The 23,136-nt window shown below is 38.1% G+C and overlaps 1 protein-coding gene across 1 annotated transcript; it reads right to left on the reverse strand.

Moving 5' to 3' along the window:
- Positions 1–5,756: 5,756 nt before the first annotated feature.
- On the reverse strand, positions 5,757–23,033 carry LOC136884737 (zinc finger protein 227). Its single transcript, XM_068230091.1, has 5 exons — positions 22,690–23,033; positions 16,292–16,367; positions 13,232–13,390; positions 9,665–9,744; positions 5,757–7,585 (listed from the first exon to the last, which is right to left on the reverse strand). The coding sequence occupies exons 1-5, from the start codon at positions 22,746–22,748 to the stop codon at positions 6,868–6,870; spliced, it is 1,092 nt and encodes a 363-aa protein (XP_068086192.1). The 5' UTR covers positions 22,749–23,033; the 3' UTR covers positions 5,757–6,867.
- Positions 23,034–23,136: the final 103 nt, after the last annotated feature.

Below are 23,136 nucleotides of genomic sequence, written 5' to 3' on the forward strand. Positions count from 1 at the left end.
GAGAACTAGATTGGTCCTAAATTTGACTACAACTAGGCTGACCTTGAACTTCCCCGCTTACTTGCGCCACCACTGCTTCACTCACATTATGATTCTTGTTTCTTGTCATCTTGATGCTGTCTTTACTTTTCCTACTGGGTGCCTTTCGCAAAATTACCTCAGTGGATAGATATTTTGGTAAATTTGGAAAAATACTGCTCCTGGTTTTAACTTCCACCTCATGCGAGGAATTCCCACCTTTATACCATTCACTACAAAACAATCCTCCTTTACTATTGAATCTTCCAAAAAATGCAAGTCACAGATTCTGCTTTTGTCCGATAGCTGCTTATCTTGATGTAGATGTTGATTCCCATAGGGAACCTAAAATATTTGTCCTGAATGAGTGGATTTATAATACCAATATAATGGTCCGTTATTGGACATTATAAATTATCCAGCTAACTCATTCTTGGTTGCCTGCGTTTCGCCCTCATGTGCTAAGTTAGGCTCGTCAGTTGGGACTTAGCACACCACCCAAGACGCAAGGCTAGTGCATAACTGCTTATCTTTTCACAAAATAACTTTCACCTACTTTGTAAACAGCTTATTTTCTTTTGGTGGTGTAAAAAATCATCTACCATTAATATTTCTTCCGTAACCCGATGAACAACCCGGATTGAAACAATAACACATTTTCTCGAAACAACAGAAAACTAGTTGATTGCACACAGAAAGCACTGGACAAACACTAACTCATATCTTCACGTTAAAATTATGACCACGCATGCTATTACTGTCGCTGACTGCTTGGTTCACGTGTTTTTGGTGGTTCAAAGCGACAACAGCGCCACACTCCGGTGCAACCACCAACGACAATGCTGAGTGCACGGTCAACAGGATCCATGGCCGACTTGACACGTCGCTCAAGCTAGCTGCTTACCGGCCTTGACAATCGGGTCCATGCATTGTAATCGGAGTAGATACACAGCTCGACACATGGCACAGGTGACCTAACTGTTTGCAGTAGAAATGCATACTTTTTATTGAAAAGATATTGACTTTGATTGCCGATTTATCGTTAATAGGTTAATACTGTTAAAATGATTAATCCTAAAGGTTTTTTCTATAAAATGCTATTTGTTCGGGGCGTCGACCTATAGAGGTCTTTTTCCCCTACTTGCAACATATGACATGAACCTGCGTGTAATTGGAATTGTGGAAGTGTAGAGTGTTGAATGTAAGAAAACGAAGTTGAGGATGGCACAAGCACCCAGGGATATTAATCATTTACAATACTAAAAACCCTGACCCAGCCGGGAATCGAACCCAGGCCCGCCGGGTGACAGGCGGACGCATTGCCTCCTAGACCGCGGGCCTGGACATCCTAAAGGTTACTTTCGTTGATATCTTCCAAACTAATGTTGTAAAATGAAACTGCAGGGAGATGGATTAGTCCAGCTGACGTTCTGATATTGACTCTTGATTGCTGATTTATCTTCATTTAAGGAATAAAGAAGTATGTTACAATGACTAATACTGTTAAAATGATTAATCCTAAAGGCTATTTTCATTGATACGTGCCAAAGTAACGCCGTGAAATGAAACTGCGGAGAGATGGAATAGTCCAACTGACGTTCCTTAATTGTGAGGAATAATAGTAATCGCGTTTATTATCATGGCATTTAGATACATTGCAGAATTTGAGATTAAGCGTCATTGTTCAATTAGAGTTTTAAAATTCTTCAAGTGCTGCTCTCAGGAAGGGGTCTGGACAAATCATAAAAATCTTACTTTTTTCTATATTCATTGTATGGATCACATAAATATTTTGACTCAAACATGTTTTAGTTTTTATATATATTCATTCATACCTTGCACTAGAATTATAAATACCAGGCGAGTTGGCCATGCAGTTAGGGGCACACAGCTGTGAGCTTGCATCCGGGAGATAGTGGGTTCGAACTGCACTGTCGGCAGCCCTGATGATGGTTTTCTGTGGTTTCCCATTTCACATCAGGCTGTAACTTAATTAAAACTACGGCTGATTCCTTCCCACTCCTAGCCCTTTCCTATTCCACCATCGCAGGCGGGATCCATCGCTTCATGTGGTCTGTGCCATACACGGTGCCAAGACCTATCTGCGCCAGTGCAACGTAAAACAAATAACAAAAACAAGGAGAAGAATAATTTTAAATAAAAATTCATGAGAGTAAATACATTGTAAACTGTTCATTGCTCAGGTAACAACACTTCATACGTTGGCCTTACCATCACAACAGTAATGGTTCTTATTTGTCAGTGTTTAAATGTTTAAGTTCAGATTATCTCGGATAAGAATGTGTTATGTTGCTATCATATGGCAAATACAACTCCGCCTAAAGGATTATTGAATGAAAGAAAATTTAGGGGTACAGAATACCCAATTAGCTTGATTAGCTGCCACTTCCAGAGGCTCAGGTTCGATTCGATTTCTGGCCCTGCTACAAAATTTCAAAAGTGGTACAAGGGCTGCAACGGGGTCCACTCAGCCTTGGGAGGTCAACTGCGTAGAGAGGGGATCGATTCCCACCTCAGCCATCCTCGAAGTGATGAGCTAGGAGCCACATGGTATCAAATTAGAATGCCTTCCCATGATAGCTGAGGCCATACGATTATTATTATTATTATTATTATTATTATTATTATTATTATTATTATTATTATTATTATTATTACCTTTTTGTCAGTGTGCTTATTGAAAGTTTGAACCAGCCTTGAAGATGGTTTTCCATGGTTTCCCATTTTCATACTAGGCAAATGCTGGGGCTGTACCTTAATGAAGGCCATGGTTGCTTCCTTGCTACTGCTAGCCTTTTCCTACTCCATCATCACCATAAGACCTATCTGTGCCAGTGCAATGTAAATTAAATATTAGAAGTTTCCAAATTAGCCCTCGCACTATTAAGATTACCTTGGTCCAGTGCTGATGTTGAAAGGGCTTTCAGGTAATCAAATTTTGGAAAAACTGTCTACCACTATGGTATATACCGCATAGCAAGTCATGGATTGAAACAATGAACAAGTTTTGCAGTGATTTAAAAAAAAAATCATTACCATGGCTTCATATGAAATCTCAGCATCTCAAATCAGCACATCATCTTTACAGGATATAGTGCTGAAAGGAAGTTCCTGTTCTAAAATTGGTAAGTGAATTTACTCTATAGGAAGCTATAGCTTACTGGAGAAAAGATTTTTAGGTTGGCAATAATGAACTGTTCCCTCCAACACTGCTGTGGATAATAAGCTACTTTCAGGAACTAAAAAAATGTTGCTGGATGAAATAAATTTCGTTTTGGGGTCTGTATTGACAAATATGTTATAAAAGTTGAAGAAAACTAGTATAATTGTTCCAACTATACATTCAAATTTATTCACAATTCAAAATTGCAAAAACATCAGATTAAAATAAGAGTACATGTTTCGACCTCATTAGGCCATCTTCAGTTGCAAAGAAATAAGGTTGGCTTAAATTAATATAAGCTCGATAGTTGTAGTCGCTTAAGTGGGGCCAGTATCCATTATTCAAGAGATAGTGGGTTCAAACCCCTTTGCTGGCAGCCCTGAAGGTGGTTCTCAATGGTTTCCCATTTTCACACTAGGGAAATACTGGGGCTGGACCCTAATTTAGGCCATGGCTGCTTCCTTCCCACTCCTTGCCCTTTCCTGTCCCATTGTCACCATTAGACCTATCTGTGTCGGTGCAACGTAAAATAACTGGTAAAAAAAAAGAAAAAATAGATGCAGGCTATATGAGAGAGTCCCTCAATATGGCACAATGAAATTAGAATAAGTCTAACAATGAACAGTTTTAGGTGATATATGACTATAATATTGTAATAAAAGTTTCTCTGCTCCTTAAATTTTTTTCAGGTGGAATCCTGACTGGCCTAAAATCTAATTCATTAGAATTCTTGTTGCACTTTGTGTGAAAAATGTAGAATGTTTGAGTTTACAAATGTACTGTAGAGTAAATGAAATGTAATGCCAGCCACACCGTAGTGTAGACAATGAACTGCAGTCAGCTCATCTAAAATGAAAGCTTGACAGCTTGTTTTCTTAATAATATGTCTGGAGAGCCATTAGAGTTGAATGTCTTAAATAAAGATATTCTCCCACAAATGAAGAGATAGAAGTGTATTGCTGAAACAGGCTACAGTGTCCCTTCCACACTGTTATATCAAAATGTATTCTTGACTTCCCAATGATGATGGATTAGGATTTGCCCATGCTTTTCACAGCTACATATCAGCTACCATGGGCAGTTTCATACCTCACTGTAAAAGCGAATGGAAACAACATTAACTTTTAAAAGGAAAGGCCCAACGCTGTGAAAACAACATTAACTTTTAAAAGGAAAGGCCCAACGCTGTGAAATTTGAAGTAAGGTCATGAAATATTAATAGTAAAATGAATGAATTTTTTTAGAAATTCGCATAACATTGCACAGGCACAGAGAGTTCTTATGACAACGATGGTATAGGAAAGGGCCAGGAGTAGGAAGGAAATGGCCGTGCCCTTAATTAATGTGCAGCCCCAGAATTTGCCTGCTATGAAACAGGAAACCATGGAAAAACCATTTTCATGGCAGCTAACTGGGGGGACCCATTATCTCCCGGATGCGAGCTCACAATTGTGCACCTCTAACTGCATGGCGAACTCACTCAGTAACAGTAAAATGTTACATTGTTGTCTATACAACACATTCAATTGGATACTTGGGTATTGATACTATTTGGAGTGTGACAATGGTAACAGAAACAGGGTGCTGTTTCCACGTCACCACAATAATTTTTTTTATTTTTCCTGTGTTTGTTTTCTTTAACCAATTGTTCATCCAGTATAGATTTTGGGTGGCTATATACGCTTTGTTATCAACAAGGGCAGTGAAAAAGATTTAAATTATTGTTTATTTATTATGTTGTCTGGACAATAATTGCTTAATGCATATACTGTTAAGCAATCTACTGTATAAACTGGTCAGGTGTGTAAAGAAATTTCCTTCAACTCAGAAATGGTACATTACTTATACGGTATTACATAGACAAATGTAGAACATGCTTCTACTCTAAGTCTTCCCTGGATGTTTAGCAACCTATGCAACTGGATGGTTTTTAATTTCACTATGATGCACATGCCGAGGAAGTTTGTTACTGGCACTATATAGGAACCTACCATATATGGACGTTACTCATTCAAATATTTCTAATTTTTACCAGTATTACTACATTATAAATGACGTTATAAATTTTAAGCTTAACTATATTATAGAATGTTATACACTTTATTCATACTTTGTAATATCTGAATTTCAATTTTCTTTTTAGGTAGTTTACAAATTTATTACTCAAAATGAGTTTCACCAGACTGAGGAACCTAACAGTTATAAATTATTCATATTTTGCTGAACTTTTACACTATCAGTTTCACAGAGATACTCTTAAGCCTTTCCTGCACATTCAAGCAGTTACCTTTTCTCATGGTACCGATAGATTTTTGCAAATTGGCACAAATGTTTCTTTAATGAATGACTGATATGTGGTATCAAAGTTTATTTGAGGATAATTTTCATTATACCTGGCTAGTTTTTCTGCATTCAGTTACAAGGTAAGTAAAAAATAAAGTAACAAGAGGTCATACAGCAAAACCTTTATTTTACAGGTTGACAAAAGGATACCCAATAGTCGAGCATTAATTTGCACAATTATTCAAGATAGTGACTAGCTTTTTGCAATGGTACATGGAAGAAATCTGCGTGTAGTCCCAGCAACATGCTGAACAACTTTATCATCGTTAAATTGCTTACCACCTAGGTGGTTTTTCAATAATCTTAAGAGAATGAAATCACAGGGTGCCAGATTGGAGCTGTAGGAAGAATGGTTCGTTATCTCCCAAAATTTCCATAACAATTTACGTAAGCATGTAGAGTCATCTTGCAGCATCACAACACAAGTTGAGAGAAGTCCAGATCATTTTCTGTGAATTACTACCTGCAATCACTCCAGGGCTAGACAGCAATTACTGTGACTCTCTTGATGAGGAAATTAACCCTTTGCCCTACTAACACCTGTAATATAAAGTTTTTCTGGGCAATCACTTTGTTACCTTCACCTTTTAAGAACTCAAAATTTTTTCATATTCATACAAATCACTCTCCATACTTCAGTCCTTTTCACATTAAAAAAAATCCTGATTACTCTCAGCATGAAGAAAAAACACATTTCCTCATAAGACTCTATTCAGTGAACACAGACTACGACATTAGCATGGTTCAAACTGTGATGAATGGTACACCTACATATCAGGCCACTGTGTGATCGGAAAAGAAAATCCACAGCATGTTTCCAGTTTCATCCAGGTGAGGAATGTAAAGAATGAAGCCGCCATCTAGCAGCAAGGATAGGAACTGTGCTGGCTGCCGAAGCTTGTTGCACGCCTCTGCGACAATGATTAATAACTATAAGATGAAATGAAATGATACTGAAGAGAGTTGCTGAAATGAAAGATGACAGGGAAAATCATAGTATCTGGACTAAAACCTGTCCCGCCTCTGCTTTGTCCAGCACAAATCTCTCTTGGAGTGACTGCAATTTGAACCACGGAACCGAGTGGTGAGAGATAGGCACGCTGCTGCCTAAGCCATGGAGATATCATTTGATTGACAGGGATCAAATGAACAATTATTACAACTGCATACTCTGCCTGCAATGTTTTACCAAACATTAACCTTTTCTTACCATTCAGAATTCTCATCCCCTTCAAGTTCACTTATTCTGCCATAACATTCGATTTTCTGCACAACTATCCGATACATTCTTGTTTCAGGGTACCACTTCACTTATTCTGCGACTACTTTGGGTGTTCACTTAAATGACGTACCAATTGCGGGCGACGATAGAATTTCTTTTCGCACAAATCACACTTGTACGGTTTCTCTCCCGTATGATATCTCTGATGATTTACCAAACTGATTTTATGATAAAATTCTTTCACGCAGAAATCGCATTTATACGGTTTCTCGCCCGTGTGCAATCGTTCATGATGCACCAAACCAGTGCGCTGAGAGAAACGTTTTGAGCATACATTACACTGAAACCTCTTATCTCCGGTATGAGTCCCTAGGTGTGTCGCAAGGTTATAACGGCTCATAAAGAACTTATTACACACAGTACAAACATAGTCACTTTTGCCGCTGTGACCAGCACTGTGCCTCTGCTGTTCATGTCTTGTTTTAAAACCTTTGCCACAGATAGTGCAAAGGAATTTCCTCTCACTAGAATGCACAATATGTTTATGTTTATTTAGATTTCCTGGATAAAGAAAAATTTTAAGGCAAAGATCACACTGGAAATTCTTATCTCCATGGACAGTCATGTGAGTTCGAAGTAGATACTTTTTGGCAAATCCTTTATCACAGATGTCACATTTGTATATCTTATTTTGAATATCATTGGGCTTCTTGCACACATTACAGTTCTTACCTAATATCATATTCTGTCGGCAGCAATATTTCATCCCCGTGGTCTCTCGTGGTTCCTGTGCATCAGAGGCTGATGTTTCTTGCTCCCTGGTAAACAGAATGAGATAAATCATGTTAAAAATGGAGAAGGCCATTGATCTATGATGTTTACATTTTCACCGGTCATTTTCTTTAATAATCATAATCACTGGTTCTATTTCACTCTGATATTATCTTTTCAAAACTACCTGTGCTATTTGCCTCCATTCTGCCTTCAAATAATAGTCAACTTCATGAAGTATGTTATCAATGTTAATGAAATGTTTAAAATTTTATTATGTGCTACAATTTTAAATTAAAATTTGAATAAAAAATCTGCAAAATTAAACATATCTACCAGGTTGAAACATAAAATCAAAGTTGACCAAAATAAGGCTTCCGATTAAGATAGCTGGAAAGCCATATTTTGGTCATGATAGCCTGGGAGGGCAATATAGCAAGTAGAGATGCAATTATCCCCTAGTACGTCGGCACTGCATTGTGCTTATCACATGTATAGCTTGCAGTGGTGTCGCTAACGGCGTGCTAGCCGGCCAGTGTCTTGGAAGAGGTGCGGTATCCAACTGATGAGCCCATGCCGAATTCTGGGCGAAACACTGGTAACTTTTGACGATTGAGTTTCCTGAATTTTCTAAAATCAAAGTTGATTCATGTCTACAGGGTTTGTCTTCTGACAAGGGCTCTTTAATTCTGACCTTGAAAAAATGAATTAACAGTTTTCTATAACTATCAAGGACAGGTATAATTTGCAATTTACAACATAGTTTACTGTAGATAAGAGTTGATACAAACTATCCCTGTACAAAAAAAACCATCATTTCCTTCAATGTGCACGAGATAGCTTCCCTAAGACTGTGCTCCTCTATCAAATAAACCAAAAATGTAGGGTAATCAATCTGTGTTATGCATAGCAAAGTGTTCTACAGATGATGCACCTAAGCACGTACAAATCAGAAAGCTGTATGCTAATTAGCCTAGCATTAATTTTAATGTTGTATGGGAACAGCTAGTGAATACACCCAACAGATGTCCACTGTGTATATCACCAAAGTGTAAACCTCCCAAATTATAAAATGTAATTTTTACCATGTCACCTGATTGTTCATAAGTCACTTATTCTTATACTATTAAACAAAGAACATAACTAGAAGGAGAAAAACACAATTCAATTACTCCGAGAGAGGAATTGACGTACTTGATCTGAAAGCACTAAACCGTTTATAAATTGCTACCCTCGTTCGTGTCAATGCATTAAGTAGCATTAAAGGATTGAGTGATATTTTTCAAACATACTTCTCTTTCTCACACTCCAACACCCAATTTTCATAGTCATTTTCTTTAGTCTGTTATACCAGCAAGTTATTAAGGTCTTCCTCTGCTTGTTTTAGGTCTTCTAACTCCTCTTTTACTTCCCATTTTCTGCAGAGGATGTGGTCAACTGTGAATTTCTGTTTCTTCAAACTGCACTGATGATTGTCCATCTTTTTCCTAAATAGCAATTCAAACAAAAATTCCTTATTCTTTTTCCTCACCAAGTGTCATTATTGCTCCAGTTCAATACTAACTTGTGTAGCCTTCTCAACAACAACTCTCTTACGGTGTAGTGAAGTCAACCCCGCAATGAGACCCCCCATCAAGAAAGAGCAAGAAACTTTCTCTGAGCTTTACCATAACAGAGGTGAGAGTACCGTACCTACATGAATAATCCCCGCCGCCGAATAAACCGCTCACCTCAACTTTAGGAAGGCTGATTTCGAAAAAAAAAAAAAAAAAAAAGCCAATATTGACTGTAATAAAACATGCATCCCAATTTCATTCCTCAATTTTTTTTAAAAATATGTGGGTATTATTCGCGGAAATATGGTATCTTGCTTAAGGTTGACAGACAGCTGCCTTCAGCTTTCTGTTCATGAGATTTAGATTTGCTGTTATATCAGCCTACCATGTTGAGCATTCTCCAATATTTATTAGAAGCACCAATTGGCAGTGGTACCTTAATGACGAGTCATTCACAGTTCCCATTTATTGGGGCCTGATACCAGAAGAAAGAAAAACTAGACAGAGGTCTTACAATGAATTACAAAACACTGCCGTATGGCCTGAGACATGTACAAATATTCTACTTACTGAACAGTAACACACACAGATTTTATATCCTGTAATTCAGTTTCCTCTTCGCCTATCCCTTCGCCTCCATTTTCCACATTCTGTAATATAAGACAAATAAACAAAAAATTACAAATATTTTTCTTGTGATGGATAATTGGATGACTATATGAAAATATAATGGATAAAAAGTAGTAGAAGCTTTACCTGGTTGTTGGTATTAACCCTTACAGCAAACCTGTTTCAAAATTATATAGTGCAAAGTTGTATATTTTTATTGTTTATGCACTATTTTGTTAAAAGCATTATGCACAATGTTCTGAGTATATACGTTTATTGTTTTGAATACATAGCCCATTCTTTTCACTTCCAAAAACCTTGCACCAGTTTATAATCTATTACTCTGACTCATCCTTCACAAATCATTTAGAATGTTATTTGCAAATGAATTCTCAACAGGTTTCTCACTGTTGCTCTACTTTCCTGCTTTCCTATCCTATCCAGCGTTCACAATCCTTTTCATCACAGTTTGAGTTTCTTCCTTGGTCTGGCTTCCATTTTGCAGTAACTTCGATATTAAGCTCAATACAAAACAAAAGTAGAACTTGATAACTCTGTCTTTCAAAAATTAAAACAAAATGAAAATACAAGTAATAGTTTGAATAAAACAAAAATGTCTGTGACTGCTAGTATAATAATAAATGAGCCATAAATATTTTAAATAATACACTGCAATTAAGGGGATAATTTCAATTAATACTGAAGGGATTTCACCTGGAAAAGAAGTCTTATTGTCTGACATTTTACTGGTACAAATGACCTACAGATGGCCAAATGACCAAAGGCCAAAAGGAAAAGGACTGGAACTTTTCACTGAAAGACGAAGTAAAAAATATGGCAGTGCAGTGTTTACTAAATTTGGGTTAAACATCCTTTCAACAGGTTCAACTTTGGAAAACTATGTAGAGATCCTGACTGTGAAGATTCGATCATGCACCATCACATCAGTATACAAACCTCCAAATATCAATTTCATCTTCAAGGAACCACCTAACTCCCACTCTAAACCAAAAAACTGGATATGGGTGACTTCAACTGACATAGCACATCTTGGGGTTATAGGGGGGCGGATAAAAATGGAGAGGATCTTGAAGACTGGATTGAACGGACGGCTTAGTACTCATTTATGACTCAAAGTTGCCATCATCCTTCAACAGTGGAAGATGGTGTGATGGATATAACCCAGATAACATCTTTATTAGTGAACATCTTGCACAGCAGACAAAGAAGTTCATTGGAGAGCCAATCCCTTGTATACAGCACCAACCCATTATCTGTACTGTTGAAGCAGTCGTGAAACCAGACACTGTTCAGTTTAAAAGACTTCAAACGAGCTGAATGGGAGAAGTTTACGCAAGAAATTGATAAGGAAGTCCTAAAAATTGTCCAATCTCCAGAGGCTTATGATAATTTTATTAAGATAAGGGTGTATTCTGCTCGAGGGCAGGTCCAAACCTCTGCAGAGGTGTGCCTGAGCCGGAGTTTACATGCAGTAGGGTGGCCAGTTCCATTTTGCTGCTCCATTCCTTTACTCCCCACCAACAGTGCGTGGCAACCCATCCAAATCTTGACCATGCCCAATGTTGCTTAACTTTGGAGATCTCACAGGACCCGTCCGGTGTTTCAACACGGCGATGGCCGTTGACATAATTTTATTGAAATTGTAAAAATTCATCTCACGTTGGTACATTCCTTAGGGCTGCAGAACAATCTACATTCCTGGGCTTGATAATGAAGTGAAATCTCTCTTGGAGAGATACAAATAATTGTTTGAAAAAATCCATTCAATGAAGAAACAACTGAGACAGGTGAAAATCTCCTGCCCTATCACCTTCCAGAAGAGATACATGGTGCAATCTGATGTCACAGTTAAACATAAAACAGAATATAAAAATAATGTAATACAATATATTTAGTAAATTATATTACATAATATAACATACATAATAATGAAACAGAATAGTCAGAAGGGTTGGAAGTTGCTGAAGAACCTCAATAACAATCCCACCTGTGCTCCTAAAAGTGCCTCTCAATAACTCCTGATCAAATAGCTCATCAATGTTTGCTGAATTGAAAGACAGATAGAAGATGTGGAAAAAGAAACTCCAGTGATATCCTACGAGAATGACTACCTTAGAACTCTGATCTGTAACAGATGCTTTCTCAAACACCTCAGGTCCCCCTTTTATCATCCTCAATTGCATCATCACTTTCGACCACATCTTCTCCTAAATTGCCCCTTTACCGGGCGAGTTGGCCGTGCGTGTAGAGGCGCGCGGCTGTGAGCTTGCATCCGGGAGATAGTAGGTTCGAATCCCACTATCGGCAGCCCTGAAAATGGTTTTCCGTGGTTTCCCATTTTCACACCAGGCAAATGCTGGGGCTTTACCTTAATTAAGGCCACGGCCACTTCCTTCCAACTCCTAGGCTTTTCCTAACCCATCGTCGCCATAAGACCTATCTGTGTCAGTGCGACGTAAAGCCCCTAGCAAAAAAAAAAAATGCCCCTTTAGTGTAGAGTCTGATATATTTCAGAATATATTTCTGGAAACCCTAGATATACACAGTTTCTTCTAGAACATGCCACGACTTTGACCGTAGCACACAATCACAGTGCTCTACTTAACCACTTAATTGAATATTTATTTTTCACCTAGTGAGTAATTAATTTTGGTAATTTTCCCCTCCTCCAGTATGAACACTTTCTCACTAGAACAAAGTTAACATTAAACATAAAAAATGTCAAACATACACATACTCCCCCCACCCCCACTATGTTATCAATTCTGCTAGCTCATCAGAAGAGAAATATTTGAATGTTCTTCTTCTTTGTTCTGTATTGTCCTTTGCATAACGCTGCATCCAGATGATAAAAAATGTCTATAGTTCAGTGTTATCCTCAAATTGTACATACAAATCAGTATTGGAAGTAAATAAGAAACTTTCACACTATTCCTAACTCTGCCCAATCTTTTTGTATGTCTATAATGTCACTGCCACCTCCGCCATCTTCGGCATCATTACTACCACTCGGATTGCTAAAATAATTGTCACCATCAGCATCACTGCCTTCTGAATCTAACAATGTATGCACAATATACTTTTCAGCAAAATCCTCTATTTGCTTTTATCTCAACAACCACTGTAAGACACTATGCTGATACCACTGCCTATTAGATGTAAGAACAGTGTGCTGCAGGCCTGACAGGCGAAGATCCTGATGGCAATTCAACCCTCCCCACTTGAATTCTGTGATCAGCAAGATGTACAATGAACACTCAATAGATGGCAAAAAGCTTCTGAGAAGGTTTTACGCTCATAAGCGGCTCGCGCAATGTACAGTGCTAATTTGAAATGGCTCGATGCTCGAGAGCGGTTCATGCAACTAGCGGACAGTATGCCATGACACATAGAAGTGGCTGACATGGCTAATATTCCCAGCACTTCTGTTAGGTTTAAGATTAAATATATTATGACAGGAAATGATCTGTAACCTAAGTAGAAATATCAAACAAAGAAAAATCTCACCTCACTTTCTGCCATGCTCTCATCTGATGAATATGGCATGTTGTCTGCCTGTAATTTCTGCTCATCAGTGGCCTGTGAAGGATCATGAAGCTCCTGTTTGATCTCCTGTTTAACCCACACCTGTGGTATTGGCTCATGTTTCTCACTGATTCCATCTTCCTGTGAACAGTGTCAAACAGCAAATTATAACATTTAGACTGATTCATGCGTGCAGCCGTATTAACAGACATAACATCTATTGGGTTTCTACATATGATAGAAGCAAACAGCAGGTAAACCAAGCATTTTGGCTATGCAGTGACAGGGATTTGAATGACAGAACCCAGCAGTGAGAGGCCAATGTGCTACTGCTTGAGCCACAGAAGCTTTTTGATAATAGAAAATATTGAAATGCATTTTATTCTAATTTACACCCAAATATCTTTATAAACGCAAAAATAAATAAGTAATTGATGCACCCATAGCCAAGCTGGGTAATGGCATGACTGAAAAGGCTTATCACAATCAATGAGATTAAAATGTTCCCTCCTAGGAACTTAATTTTTTTAATAAATGACTGTTTAAAGAATTCAGATCAAGTCAGAACATACAATATAAGCCCCTGGCACTAAACGGTGTAGATAGCGAAGGAATCAATTTTGATATTTTGAAATATAATTACCATCAATCGGTATGTATTTACTGATTATTACTATGCAACTGATTGGTGGATGATGCCCTGCTTTCTAGTTCCTGTTGTCAAATTTGTCCAGAATTGCAAAAATGGAAGGATGAAATGCATAGAAATATGCCAAAAATCATAAAAATTCATGAAATATGGGAAAATGAATACAATTTGTGATACGTTACAGTAGGTGAGAAAAAAAAAGAGAAGTGAAGATCTGCACAGGTTTATGCTCTATAGCTGACAGCTGATTTAAAATGGCTGCTTGTGGCCAGACAGGAGGATATGTAAGTAAGGTACACCAACATAAACAATTTTTTAAAACTTTCCTTCACAATTTAATTTATGAGAAATTGATAGTTAACACTGTATTTTAGTATGATCTTTCTTTTCATACAACCAAGGTTGAGTCTGTTAAATTGCATGTGGAACTATGAGCATCTGAATAGCAGTGATTTCTTACATTCCATTTAAACTTAAGTGTAGAATACCCACATAGTTACTCCGATATTGGACATTATAAATTTTCCAGCTAACTCATTCCTGGATGCCAGCATATTGCCCCAGTATGCTAATTTGGGCTCGCCAGTTGGTAAATAGCACACCTACCATGGAGGTCACTATGTAAGCCACTTGGCATCACCGGCAGTGCCAATACCATCCGATGATACAGATGTTTATTCCCTGGCAACCAGGAATGAATTAGCTGGAAAATTTATAATGTCCAATAATGAGCCAACTATATTGGTATTATAAATTTACTAATATGGGACAAATATTTCAGGTTCCCTATGGGTGTATGTATGTTTAGTCCTCAGCCCGAAGGCTGGTTGGATCCTCAACAGCTCCGCCATCAGCTGTCATAAATGGCCTAGGCATCACTGAAGAGGCGTACTAGGGAAATGAGGAGTGAGGTAGTTTCCCGTTGCTTTCCTCACTGAGCCAGAAGTTGCTATTACATATCAGTCTGCCAAGCCCACTGAAATGCATGCACCAACTGACCCTATGAGCAACATTTTCATACCATTCATAGCAGGGACTGGCTGCATAAGGAATGGCATTACTAGCATCACTCATACCTCAGTCAATTTCACCTTGTCAAAGCCAAGGATAAAGCTGAGACAGATCAATGAAAGTAACAATATTGCTCTAGCCCATATTCCCTATGGGTATCAACATCTATATCATGAAGTGTAGAAGTTTGGATCTTGCAAGCTCCAAAGTTAACCTTAAATTTAAAGTTTATTTTTGTGTACATGAACAGTTCAGTATATTAAATAGTATCCACTTTTATATATAAGTTAAGTTTAATTTTCATTCTAAATAGAACCTGTAAGAGTGTTCAGGAGCAGGGAGTTTGCAAGTGGAAAAGAAATCATTTGAAGCATGTGACATCCCAGTATGCCTCCCAATGTCATATTTTATGCTGACAAGACAGGTACTTTAAAAGAGTTCATGCCTGATCATGGCAGGGGAGGGAGAGATTATCTGCCTTTTAACAGTAGGAAAATTCACAAAGTTGTAGTGTTTCAAATGCAAGTAACAAGAACCTGTGGATGATAATGAAATTGTTTGAAGATTGGTTGAGAAATTGACATAAGAATGGAAACAGAAGGCAGGAAGATCCTCCTGCTTGTGGACACATGTACAGTGCAAACTCCTGATGTACCGTGAATGTTAGAACGTCTCTACCACCGAACATCTATTTGTATTTGTAGAGCAAGAAAAATCATACATTACTGTTCACAAGGATGTATTGCGATAATAATATACTCATGTATACCGTATTAATGCTACATTTCTCATGGAGTAGACAGACTGAAAGGCATTCATTTTTTCTTTCTTCCTTGTTGCAATTATTACACATCACTGTTCCAACAAGTTAGCAAAATACGATTTATAGAGTGTGCTTAAAAATCCTCACATGATATCACAGATTGTTATTATACCATCAGACTGCATTGTTCCACTCTTCTCTTCCAGTTAAAAATCTCCTTTAAGTAGCTTTCACCAAGTCTATCCATGTATAATGCTCATAATATGCCCTTCCTATTTAAAATGTTTCTTAAGTCATGTGCAAACATTTTATCTAACCATCCTACACATATGGGTCATATATTTGTACCTTATCCAGCATGCTTGAAATCCATTTTTAAAATTTTGGAAATTATGTCCATGTGGCCGAAGCCATGGTATAAGCTCACATTAAAAAAAAAAAAGTAACACATATCTGAAATTGCCCCTTTTAATGGTACCTATTTTTATCTGAGGGGAACTCCCAGGATTGTTTTAGTTTCAAAGAATAACATTTCAATGCAAAATTAGGACTTACCAACTACAACTCATGAAGCCAATTTTAATGAAAAATTAGTACTCATATAGAAGGAATTACTTACCAGCTCAGATTCATTAAGCCATACTTGTTCACATTTTACATGCGTCATCTCCTCCATTTTCATGTGTTTTTGAGATCTAAAACAAGACAAAAAATATGATGCAGGTTAGAATGAGTATATTTCAATCTAGTCATAAGTAGCAGTGCTGGTGGCGGTGGTTGTGAGCACTGTTTTAAGGAGAAGAACAACCAGGCAACTACCCATTTTTAATACTAATCAGAAGTAGAGTTCCAATCTCAAGACTCACTAGATCTAGGAATATGTAAGACCACTTGGGTTGGAATAGAACGAGAGTTGACTAAGGGAGGTTGGATAGGAAAGATGAAAATATGGAACCTTGGTCAAACCAGTTGAAATCCCATAGTGCTATAGCTATGATAACCTGCAGATTAAGAGATGATGTGTGGTCAGCATGACAAATCATCATGGCCATTATCTTTGGCTTTCGAGACAGGGACCACTATCCCACTGACAACTGTCCTCATGTAGGTTCAGTGAACTTGAACCAGCCCCCAAATCAAGGTAAAAAATCCCTGATCTGGCCAGGAATCAAACACAGTAACTGGCAAGCTCGTTACTCCTGGGGAAACCAATTAGAGGACAAAATAAAATGTTAATTAAGGTCAACCTAATCAATGCTTATGTTACCCATGATAAGTTACAATGGGTCAGTACATGTTTCGGCTTGTTTCAAGCCATCATCAGCTGACAAAGCATGGTAAAGGATAATCATTCTCGTATAGACTAAAATACATATATAAAATATATATTAACCCCTTAACAGGGAACTAAATTCTCCACATGCGCAACCTGCCGTGAGTACATTTTCATCCACTTTGTCATATTTAAATATTTCCTTCATAAACGTGTATGCAATTAGTTTAATCTAACACGATAGTAATTATTCTTCTTCTTCAATAACAGGATTTTAATGTTATATACATTATTTACATTGTTATGAATCCAAATGGGTTTCTAACATTATTTACAGTTCTAAATCCAGATGATTATAGGTTTTGTAGATCGTTATCTGTCTGATATAGGCGGAAACAAGGTGTTACACACAAAGCCTTTTCACGTCACTAAAGTCTATATTTATCTTATTGACACCTGTAAAAGCAAACCTTGGTCTTGGGGCACCATTTGCAATGAAGTGAGCCGTCCGAGTTACATTTTGAGCTTCGTCCGCGTCACTTGGTTAGTCTGGAATAACTTCACTTCACTTTCATTTTCAGGATCACTTTCACTGTCCTCTTCATTATTATGAATCGACTCATCATCACTCTCCGCTTCTAAAACTGTGAAAATACCTGCACAATCAAGTCAGTCTACTTTACGATTGGAAGCCATGCTTTGTGACATAAATGGCTGTTCAGGAACTTTGTGCAAGGCTCCAAAACAAATGCATTACATGAAGCTGTGACAGCTCTAAAAACAATACACAGCGTGATATCATGGAAAACATATAAACTAATGCAATAGATTCCATGGCAATGCCATATGCCTTCACTCTCAAGATAAATACGCGATAAATTTTACGATCGACTAATGCCGTCATACCCACTATAGAAGTCCAGCGCGAAAATGTCTAAAGACATCATACCCACTCAATGGGTTAAAAACATATGAACCTTTGTGAAGATGACTTAAAATCAGTAATTTGCACAGTATGAATTTCATTCCATATTGATGGTTTTTCAATTACATCAATTCAAATGCAAACAATCCTCCTATTCAATACTTCATAATATATTACATCTATAAAGATGATATATCTGCATTAACCAAACGTGCTTCGACCCATTTTAGAGTCATCTTCAGTGGAAAATAAGTTATAAAAACATTAGTTACAATAAAACACTATTTCTACATAAATTACTTAACAAGCGGCTTATTAAAATCTTGCTGTGTTGTCCTGCTAACATATTACTGAAACCTAATTATTGAGATGAATTCTCTTGTCTTCTATATATAAAAAATTTGATGTATAGATTAAGGTTATTCTATTTGTGAGTTGACTTCCATTGTAAACTTGATTTTATTGTTATCTATATCTGTGTGCTGTTGATATCAGCCGAGGTGCCGTCAAACAGGTATTCTATGTTACGGTATATGTTCCACCTATCCATCTATAACTTGCTTGTTCAAAAGCCAGTAATGTTAAAATAAATGTACATAAAATATTATTATTATTATTATTATTATTATGTACTTTAAGAAGGACCTGTCAATGTATTTATCCTATTATGTGTTGCTTCTCACATTCCCATCCGTCTATATACTCCATATCCTGATTTAAAACTTGTTTATTTCCTTCCTACACTCACAATAAAAGGAAGTAATAACAAAATGGATGCAACAATATATTGGAAATATGATTAATTGCTACTGAACTGCCTTTATAATATCCACCATAATATAACTGCCCATTGCAGGACAGGTACATATTTAGACAATGCTAACAAATTGTTTCAGTATCAAGAGAATACTGATGTTATCACATGTAGGTTTCACTAATGAAAAAAGAAATTATGTTGAATATACCTTACCAAGCTCTATAGCTGCAGTCGCTTAAGTGCGGCCAGTATCCAGTATTCAGGAGACAGTGGGTTCAAACCCCACTGTCGCTAGCCCTGAGGATGTTTTCTGTGGTTTCCCCATTTTCACACCAGGCAAACGCTGGGGCTGTACCTCAATTCTGGCCACGGCTGCTTTCTTCCTACTACTAGCCCTTTCCTGTCCCATTATTGCCATAAGACGTATCTGTGTCAGTGCGACGTAAAAGAACTTGTAATATTACAAAATCCACCTAATGCAACAGCTCTGTCAACATTTTGCAATAAGACATGTGGACTGCTTTCTTGTTTGTGATAACTGCAAGGGTAGAAGCAGCCTACCCAGGAGTAATTTTAGTATGATTCTATCGGTAAACAAATACCTACAATAAAAGACCAGTGATCTCAAATAATTGTGTCCCTAGAATCTTGAAGACATATACTCTTATAGATTATATCATTATTATACACTGCTGTGCAAAACGTAAGGATGAGATAGATAAAGTAACATAACACATCAACTACTCAGTGGAGATGAATGAAAGTGTGGTAACATGTTGCCAAATAAGCTTTTGGGTGGTTAGGACATGTGCGTTTGCAGAGTTTCACCCAGATGTGCCATTTGGGCTCATCAGTTGGATTGGCACGCCCCTCCAAGACTCTGCTTAGCCGTGGCAGGCCAGTCACATGGTACCGCCATGCTAGCAAATAGGGTTTGCTAACCTGCTAAACAAGAAGTGATTTCTCCGTTTTCAACAATCTGTTCTCCCCCATGGAGATACAATACTAAAATGGCTTTCACAGCAACAGATCTTACGATCACAGGAACAGAACCAGCTTTTGGGTGGTTAGGCCGTGTGGTTTGCAGAGTTTCACCCAGACGTGCCATTTGGGCTTATCACTTGGATTAGCACGCTCCTCCAAGACTCTGCTTAGCAGTGGCAGACCAACCGCATGGTCCCGCCATGTTAGCCATTAGGGATTGCTAACCTGCTAAAAGAGAAGTGAATTCTCTATTTTCAAAAATCTGTTCCCCCCATGGAGATACAATACTAAAATGGCTTTCATGGCCGCAGATCTTACGATCACAGGAATAGAACCAGATTTTGGGTGGTTAGGCCGTGTGCATTAGCAGAGTTTTGCCCAGACGTGCCATTCGGGCTCATCAGTTTGATTGGCACTCCTCTCCAAGACTCTGCTTAGCAGTGGCAGACCAACTGCATGGTCCCGCCATGTTAGCAAATAGGAATTGCTAACCAGCTAAAGGAGGAGTGAATTCTCTGTTTTCAAAAATCTGTCCTCCCCATGGAGATACAATACCAAATGGCTCCCACACGTCCATAAAAACCTGGTGTAAGGTCATCGCGACTGTAGCACCAAATGGGTCTGGCCCCACAAAACGAGGCAGTTGAAGGAACAGGACAAGGCAGTGTGAGTCAATCAGTGAGCTATTACGGAGCAGTGTTGTGGTGTTATTCATTACAACATTGCCTGGAGACAACATCTGGATGACTTCATCTGAGGAAGATTCATCGGGAAACTGGAAGGACGAAGTGCGACGAGTGTAGCCCAGGAGTTTGGTATTGCCCACAGCATTGTTTCACATGCATGCAGAGCATTCCAAACCACAGGCACTGTTGCCCGAAGGAGAGGACGGGCAGACCACATTCAACTATAGCAGCAGATGATTGCTACACTGTGCAATGGGCAATTGCAACTACATTTAACAGGACTGCAAGGCACTCAATCTTTTGTTCTACAGTGACACGGTAACTGCATGGGGGTGGTCTGTTTGCCCGATGACCATTACATTGTATTCTGTTGACACCCGCACATCAGCGGCACCATTTGCGATGGTGCCAAGAGCATCAGGTCTGAACCAACAAGCAATAGGTTCGAATGCTCTTCTCAGATGACAGCAGATTCAGTCTGAGTAGTGATTCTGGATATACCCTCATCTGAAGAGAGGTGGGATGATGTAATGCACCAAGGAACTTTAACGAACATGATAATTTTGATGGTCAAATTGTTATGGTACCGACCTCCAAATCTTTGAACGGGGTATATTCACCGGTCAACATTATTGTGACAGTGTACTCCTTTGCCAAGTGTGCATCTTAACAGGGGTGCATTCAGTCCTGATTTAATTTTTATGGATGAAGATGCACGACCGCATCGAACAGCGCAGGTGGAGGAGCTCTTGGATCAAGGAGATATTCGGCGAATGGACTAGCCTGCCTGTTCTCCGACTTAAATCCCATCAAGCACATGTGGAACATGTTAAGCAGACGTATTCCAGCACGTCCACATGCACCAACGACCATCCAGCAGTTGTCAATGGCTATGGTCGAGGAATGGAAAGCCCTACTACAAGAACTCCTTATCAGTCTTGTGGCCAGCATATGAACATATTGCAGAGCATGCATCGTTGTCCGTAGTGATCACATACCCTTGTAAGAACCACGTTCCTTCTTTTATAATATCCAAGGGTCCAGCTTAAGTCGCAGTGACTTACGTGTAATTTATTTTCTCTGTATAAAAGAGTCACTTCTGTCAATCTCATAGCATATTCCTTTCAGTTGCCTACTGTACAATACTGTAGCAGTTCTTCATAATTGTGTGGTTCAAGTTTCATTGAGCTACGTTACTTGACAGTGACACAACATGTGAAAGTTACTTTAGTTTTAAGTTTTGCACAGCAGTGTAGAACAACCACTGTATCACAGAGAGTTGATGTCTGCCATCAAAGGGGTTTCTTATCATATTATATGTTGATCAGTTATCCTGCAACTGAAGAACATACATGTACAAATATCCATGTCGATGAGGGACACAACTAGACAGGTATCTCTAATTTAATTTACCAGCAAACCACATGCATCAACCCACTGCCACGGTCAGTTCTGGCACAAGGTGTAGACAGTCTTTGTGCCCGTATCAATAATAACGGACTTCTGACTCCAACTTGGCAGGTTCGATCCTGGCTCAGTCTGGTGGTATATGAAGGTGCTCAAATACGTCAGCTTCGTGTCTGTAGATTTACTGGCACGTAAAAGAACTCCTGTGAGACTAAATCCCGGCACTTCGGCGTCTTCAAAACAGTGACAGTAGTTAGTGGAACGTAGAAACATACAACATTATTTTATTATTCTGTTTCTGTGTGTTTCCCATAATCAGTGTACTATGAAAGTTGTGGAAAACAATTTCTAACATGGAAATAAAGCATTTTCGGACCCATGTCCGTACAACATATTTTCTTCTACATGTGAAGAATGTGTTCTGAAAGTTTGACTGTACCTTATTGTTACATCTTATTTACTACATAGAAGCTGCATCATTTAAAATTTTATGTATCGAAGTCACATGCGGCTAAAGCTTATTGTACAGTTCAACAACATTTTCTACTTGTCTTATGAAATCATAACTGCACAGTTATACACACTAATCGTGGCTGCCATTTGATCTATTTTCATTCATGGTGCACTCACTAGGAGTAATACATTTCTGCTAGTTGAGCAAAGACACAATATCTTCTCTCCTTAACATGTAATTCCTCATGGGGTCCACGACCATTGAATGGGCAAAGGGCGTTCTTTCTTTCCTGTATAAGAGGAGCATTTTTTTAAACGTTTATTTATAACTGTTAGATTCTCCTGTCTGTTTAATTTTGAATTAATACATTTTAAAGTAGTATCTGCAAATGAAACAACTTAATTAAAATAGAATTACATATTTCGTTCTTGGAAAGAAAATCATTATTCTATCAAATCCCATTCAAAAATATTTAGAAATGTATCAACATTGATGTACGTATTCATAAAGATAGGTTAGCGATCCACTCACAAGTATGAAAATGGAACGGGATGATCACGCTGGCGTGGCTGTAACAATCTTGTGTCCATTTGTCAATGAAATGTCATAGAATTTTTTTCCTTTCTTTACAGTCCTGTAGTTTAACACTGTATTTGGTTTAACCACCTCAAAGGCGGATCCATTATAATAATCAGCCTTTAAATTTATGTAGTTGCTATTTCGTATACATCAGTGACGACGCAGGTACTTAGCTAAGTCCAAAAATGTTCGACAAAAGTTAGGAAGAATTGGGATCCAGCTGACTTGAAAGCGACATATTCCAAGTGTTCATTCTAAAATATCTCTGTATCACAATTCGTATAACACCGCGACTATAAGTGTGGAAGTGAAATTCACCGACATTTTCATTTGCCACGCATTAATTACGGGATGTATTCCTTTTGAAGTGTGTGTTCAGCAGAAAGTGAAAGTGGCAGG

The sequence above is a fragment of the Anabrus simplex genome, chromosome 13 (genome assembly GCF_040414725.1).
Source record: "Anabrus simplex isolate iqAnaSimp1 chromosome 13, ASM4041472v1, whole genome shotgun sequence".
Classification (NCBI taxonomy): Eukaryota; Metazoa; Arthropoda; class Insecta; order Orthoptera; family Tettigoniidae; genus Anabrus; species Anabrus simplex.

Excerpts from the sequence above, each read along its gene's own strand:
- LOC136884737 (XM_068230091.1), bottom strand. The coding sequence starts at position 22,748 with ATGGACACAAGATTGTTACAGCCACGCCAGCGTGATCATCCCGTTCCA. Across the intron at positions 16,368-22,689 it reads CCCGTTCCATTTTCATACTT|ATCTCAAAAACACATGAAAA; the intron begins GTGAGTGGATCG and ends GTCTTGTTTTAG. Across the intron at positions 9,745-13,231 it reads AGAGCATGGCAGAAAGTGAG|AATGTGGAAAATGGAGGCGA; the intron begins GTGAGATTTTTC and ends CTTATATTACAG.